General features: G+C 40.8%; 1 protein-coding gene across 1 annotated transcript; it reads left to right on the forward strand.

The window, feature by feature from the left end:
- Positions 1–813: 813 nt before the first annotated feature.
- LOC104602308 (putative lipid-binding protein At4g00165) lies at positions 814–1,601 on the forward strand. Its single transcript, XM_010265937.3, has one exon. The coding sequence runs from the start codon at positions 917–919 to the stop codon at positions 1,295–1,297; it is 381 nt and encodes a 126-aa protein (XP_010264239.1). The 5' UTR covers positions 814–916; the 3' UTR covers positions 1,298–1,601.
- Positions 1,602–5,842: the final 4,241 nt, after the last annotated feature.

Consider the following 5,842-nt stretch of genomic DNA (forward strand, 5'->3'; position numbering starts at 1 on the left):
CATTGCAGATTTCTAAATTTAACTACAGACCTATAAACATTTAAAATGTCAAATACCCCCATTCTATACACCAATGTCCATCCATGAATTGGCATCAATTCCAAACTAATACCTATTCAATTCTGACTTTGGGCTGAACCGTCATTCTCCCTATTAATTTCTTTTAACGATAGGTGTATATTATGTATATAAAGGCCCCTAAAGTTCACAGGAATAGGGGTTTGGAATGAGCCATTTTGATTTTAACTATTTGGTTGAGTGGAATATAATCGGAATTCTATTTTTGTATTTTCTTATTTGATGGAATGGCCATTCCCTCTTTTTTGGGAATCAAATCCCATTCCAACTGATTTCTATTTTTATTCCATTTTTTGGCTGAACCAAACAGACCTTGAAAATAGCCCATTCCAATTTCGATTATGAGGTATTTTGATTCCAATTCTAATTCTGGTTCCAACTGTGGTCCATATAAGGGGGCTGGGACAACTACAAAATCATTAAATTAAAACACCAGTGGGCCTATGGGGCCTTAAAGAGTTTTTGGTTGCATCTCTTACGGTCTAGAGCGAAGCAAGACAAACCCCCAAATCCGACGGTTAGAAAGGAAGAAGAGACATTTGATAAGGTCCAGGAGAGCTAGGCCATGCATCAACCACTATATTTTTACGTGGCTATAAACGGTTAGTTGGCAAGCCTGGAGAAATCCCATCACACATCAATAAAATCCTACTCTCGTCTCACTCCATTCATGGCCTAAATTATTCTGTTCGACACCCTCACATGGCTGATGTTTTCAAAGAGAAAGAGGCGCAGAGTCTATCTCTTTCCTTTGTTTCAGATACACTACCATCTATAAATACCAGCATTCTATCCTTTCTCTCTGTGTATTGAATTGAGTTGAGTTTATCCGTAGCAAATGGCTCTCATGGGTTCTTCCAAGGTAGCTGCCCTTCTCATCCTGCTTAACCTAGTCTTCTTCTTCACTTGTGTGGCATCTCATTCTCACAAGCCTCCATCTCCATGCCCTCCTAAGCCCGCTAATTGCCCAAAAGACACCCTTAAGCTGGGCATATGTGCCAATGTTCTAGGGTTGGTTAACGTACTCGTGGGCACCCCACCCTACAAGCCATGCTGTGCTTTGTTGACAGAACTCACTGATCTTGAAGCCGCACTCTGCCTCTGCACAGCTATCAAGGCCAATGTCTTGGGCGTTGTCAAGCTTGAACTACCCATCGCTCTCAGTTTGGTTGTAAATACATGTGGAAAAAAGGTGCCGGAGGGCTTCCAATGTGCCTAGATTGAGCCCAGATTTTCTATAAACTTTTCCTACCCACTCTCTATCTGCTGTGAATTGGAGCCATACATCTCTATTCCCGAATGGTCTAGATTATATATTTATTCTCTACTTGCATGTCTTTAATTTATTGTTCTGTCATATCGTGTTTGTAGTTATTCTTCGTGTAGTAAATGTACGTATCAATACATGCACTTGTTTCCTTTCAAGCATTTGTACTTGGAAGGAGGAATGTGCAGGGTTGTGTTGTTCTCTCTTCACTTGTAGTATTCATTTTCATCATATAATTGCAATGCTATTTCATTTATACTGTATGGTGCGTAAGTATGGGAGTGCAAATGAATTAAATGGAAGTTCTAAATTATTTTTGTTTTTGTTTGTTTGCAATGTAAATAAAATAAAATAAAACCCATTGCAAGCAAGAGTGAACCAGAATTTAATTACACTCTTCTAATTTGCACTTGTTTGCATTTGTACTAGTGCAAATTAGAGGCATGCTTCTATCTTCATTTGGTATGCAATTCTTAAATAACATTCGTTATTCCTTTCTTGCTCTTTCCCACAACCATGGGGCTTTCTGGGTTCAAGTTCAACTGCAATCAAGTCTCCACCTCCACCAGGGAACATTAATTGAGGGATCACATACACCAACACAACAAGTTCTAGCTGGAGACTATTAACTTCTCCATAAGCACGTCAAATGGGGCCATAGGCCTGAGGGATTTGGAGACCAATCAAAAGAAAATAAAGAAAAAGACAGATGACTGGGGTTGGATGCAAAAATTCTTTCTCCATAAACCTTTAATTTCTATAGAAAGCGCCTATTCTCGAGAAATGCACCTTTGTCCAATCTATTTTATATACTTAAACGCAGTTGTCCAAATCAGTTTATCCTCTTCCCTCGTATTATTTCCAAAAACCCTTGGTTTAGAATTTTATGCTTCTTTTGAACTTTTAAAAGATAAAAAAATCAAAACATGAGGTTAATTAAAATTGCTCACAACAAATTGAATTTTCTTCCGGGAAAAACCCTATGCTGCCGGAAATACATGAAACCAGAAGAGCTTTGACAAATCAAAACCCTCTCATGGATTTGAGTACATACCACACCTGATTGGTTACACTTTTATGATATCGGTTGATTGGTTAAGAATTTTTCTGCTTTCATGTCTTTTCCGTATCATAATCAAACCTTTATTTATGAAACTAATATGTTTAATTACTCTCCTATAAAACATGGATATCTTTTAACACTAGCCTATACCCTACCCCATATAGTTTGAATAAGGCTTGGATGATGATGACTAGGAGTGCAATCAAGCCAAGTCAAGCCGATCTTCAGGATGCATTGGTTTGGTTTGACTAAAGTATTCCTATATTTGAATTCTATTTTTTATTCAAGTTCAGCCACAAAGTTCAAAAAGCTATGAGGCTGTTTGGCAAGTCTTTTTAGGAAGATCTTTTGGAAATTTTGACAAGAGGGACAATGAATTTTTGCATGAAGATCTTAGCAGCCTGAAGCTAGTTTGGCTATCACACGTTTTTTGTGCATATTTCTGTGTGAAAATAAAGTGAGAACAACGCGAAAAGTTCCAACTTCCCGAGATCAGTCCAAAATGGACTTCTCGCGTCTTTTCAATACACCGACAATTGGCGATTAGATCTGTTACAAACCAAATGGAAAAAGACCGCATCGCAGTCTGTCCAACTTATAAACAACCAAAAAAACCACACAGAAAGATACACCTATATATATTTGTGTGTTTTCATACAATATCAAGTGTATCGACGATTTATGATAGTGAGTCCACTCCTCAGGCCCATGCACCGGCCCACACACCAGCCATCTAAGCAAAACCTCATCCATACACCAGCTAACCCAGATAGGCCTCATCTTCTGTAACTAATCAAGATAAGCCAAAAGTGCTAACCAATCTGATCTCCACCTATACTTATCCTTGTACATGATAACCATATCAATATAGCTATAAATACAACCAATGATCACCCTGTGTTGTGAGTGATCTTTTTGTTCAAGATCAACTTTCTACTCACTTCTTTATGGAATCAGAGCCATAGCAAAACTGCATCTTCATTATGTCAGCTTCAACATCAACTTCCCAGACTGACACCAGTTCATTCCCAACATCTTCATTGGTGATACCAAATATCTTCAATCTTGTGCCCATAAGGCATGACAACACAAATTATCTCCTGTGGAAATCATTGTTCGAGCCCATTCTCAGAGGACATAGGCTTATGTCTTTCATCGATGGATCCAAATCAGCTCCAAGTACTAGTGATCCAATGTTCGAAACCTGGTACGAACATGACCAGATGCTTCTCTCTTGGATTCAGGCCACTCTATCCACATTGACTCTGCTTTACATGGTTGGCATAAAGTCATCCAAGGAAGCGTGGGATATTCTGGAATGTCGCTATGCCTCATCCACCCCCATGCACATCACTTCCCTTCGCAAGCAACTTCATCGTCTGAAAAAAGGATCTCTCACCATGCATGACTACTTTCAGCAAGTTAAATCTATCAGTGATCAACTCGCGGGATGTGGTGCACCCATATCTGATGATGAATTACAAATCTATATTTTGGATGGATTGCCATCATTATATCATCCTTTTGCCTCCATAATTCATGGTTGTGCTCGGATTATAACAGTCACACTAGAAGAACTTCACGATCTACTCATCTGCGAAGAGATGTCTCTTGTAGAAGATGCTTCTACAAAGAACTCCCATGCCCTTGTTGCAGCCAAGACACGACAACAACATTCTCACCATCCCAACTCTTCAAATCGCCAGTACACTCCACAACATGATTCCAAATGGCAGCAGCAAAATGCAGCCACCCCACGGCCTTCACAATCAAATCAAGGGCGCCACCAGTCCAATTCATCTTAGTGTCCAACCAATATCGGCTCTAGACTAACTTGCCAAATTTGTAACAAAGTTGGACCAATAGCTATTGACTGTTTCTAGATGCTGAATATCACCTATCAAGGCAGGCATCCACCAGAAAAATTAGTCGCCATGGCAACAACTTCTCGTGATCCTCTTGATGAAGGCACATGGTACTCCAATACCGGAGCCTCTCACCACATCCCTCCAGATCTTGGTAAGGTTTCTAACCCGCTCCCTTATGCTGGTTCCAACTTGGTCACGGTGGGTAACGGACATGGCTTAGACATCAAACACACCGGCACCTCCACCCTAACCTATCCATCTTTTACCTTTCATCTGAATCATGTTCTTCACTGTCCCGATTCCTCCTCTAACCTGCTATCAGTTTACCAATTTTCAAAAGATAATAATTACAAGTTTGTTTTTGATGCTTCTGGCTTTGTTGTACAGGACAAGAAGACCGGGAGGATCCTGCACCAAGGACCGACTGAAGGACTCTACCCCTTTCATCCCACAGTAACAACCGGCAATCCCATAGCTCTCACTGCCTGCAGCCCCACTAAAACCATCTGGCACCATCATCTAGGCCATCCCTCCCGTGACATTATGTCAGTAATTTTTCACAATTATCTCTCAAGAATAAAGACAATAACATAGTGTGTTCGTCTTGTCAACTTGGCAAAAGCTGCTGACTCCCCTTTTCTTACTGTCCATCTCCATTACAACAAACTATTAGAACTTCTACATTGTGATTTATGGGGACCAGCCCCGGTTTTGTCTATTTCTAAGTTTAAATACTACGCTTTATTTGTTGATGATTACACTCGCTACTTCTAGCTCTTTCCGTTGCAATTAAAATCAGCTTTTTATGACATTTTTGTATCCTTCAAAGCCAAAATCGAAAATCTCCTTGATTCCAATATCAAAGTACTGCGACCTAATGGGGGGTGAATTCTCTAGAACAAAATTCTCTTCCTTTCTTAATGTTCATGGCATTACACACCAGTTTTCTTGCCCTCATACACCCGAATAAAATGGTGTGGTTGAGCGTAAACATCACCACATTGTCGAAACGGGTCTCACCTTTCTCGCTCATGCTTCATTACCTTCCTACTTTTGGCTTGAAGCCTTCACCACTGCTCTTTATCTCATCAACCGCATGCCGCTTTTAGCTTCTTGCTGACAGTCCCCATTCGAACGGTTGTTTCGCTCCCATCCAGATTACACACATCTCAAGTCGTTCGGCTGTCTTTACTTCCCTTGGCTACGACCCTATTCCACACACAAGTTTTACCATCATTATACCAGTTCCATTTTCTTGGGATAAAGCCCCTCCCATAAGGGCTATAGGTGCATGCACATCACAAATGGGCGAGTCTACATCTCTCGCCATGTTGTCTTTGACGAATACACATTCCTCTCTCTCCCTTCAACCCAAACCACCACACCATCAGAACCTCAGTCACCCACTAGTTCTACATGGATATTAAACTCTTATGGGCCTACTGATGTTGTCTGGACCACACAAAAATCCCGCTCCCCCAACCACCCGTCCTCCAGGTCCTCCATGGTGCAGACTCCTTCTAGTCCGCCATCTCACACAGAAGCACTCAACCCCGTCGCTAATAA

The sequence above is a fragment of the Nelumbo nucifera genome, chromosome 1 (assembly GCF_055504915.1).
Source record: "Nelumbo nucifera cultivar China Antique chromosome 1, China Antique-T2T, whole genome shotgun sequence".
NCBI lineage: Eukaryota > Viridiplantae > Streptophyta > Magnoliopsida > Proteales > Nelumbonaceae > Nelumbo > Nelumbo nucifera.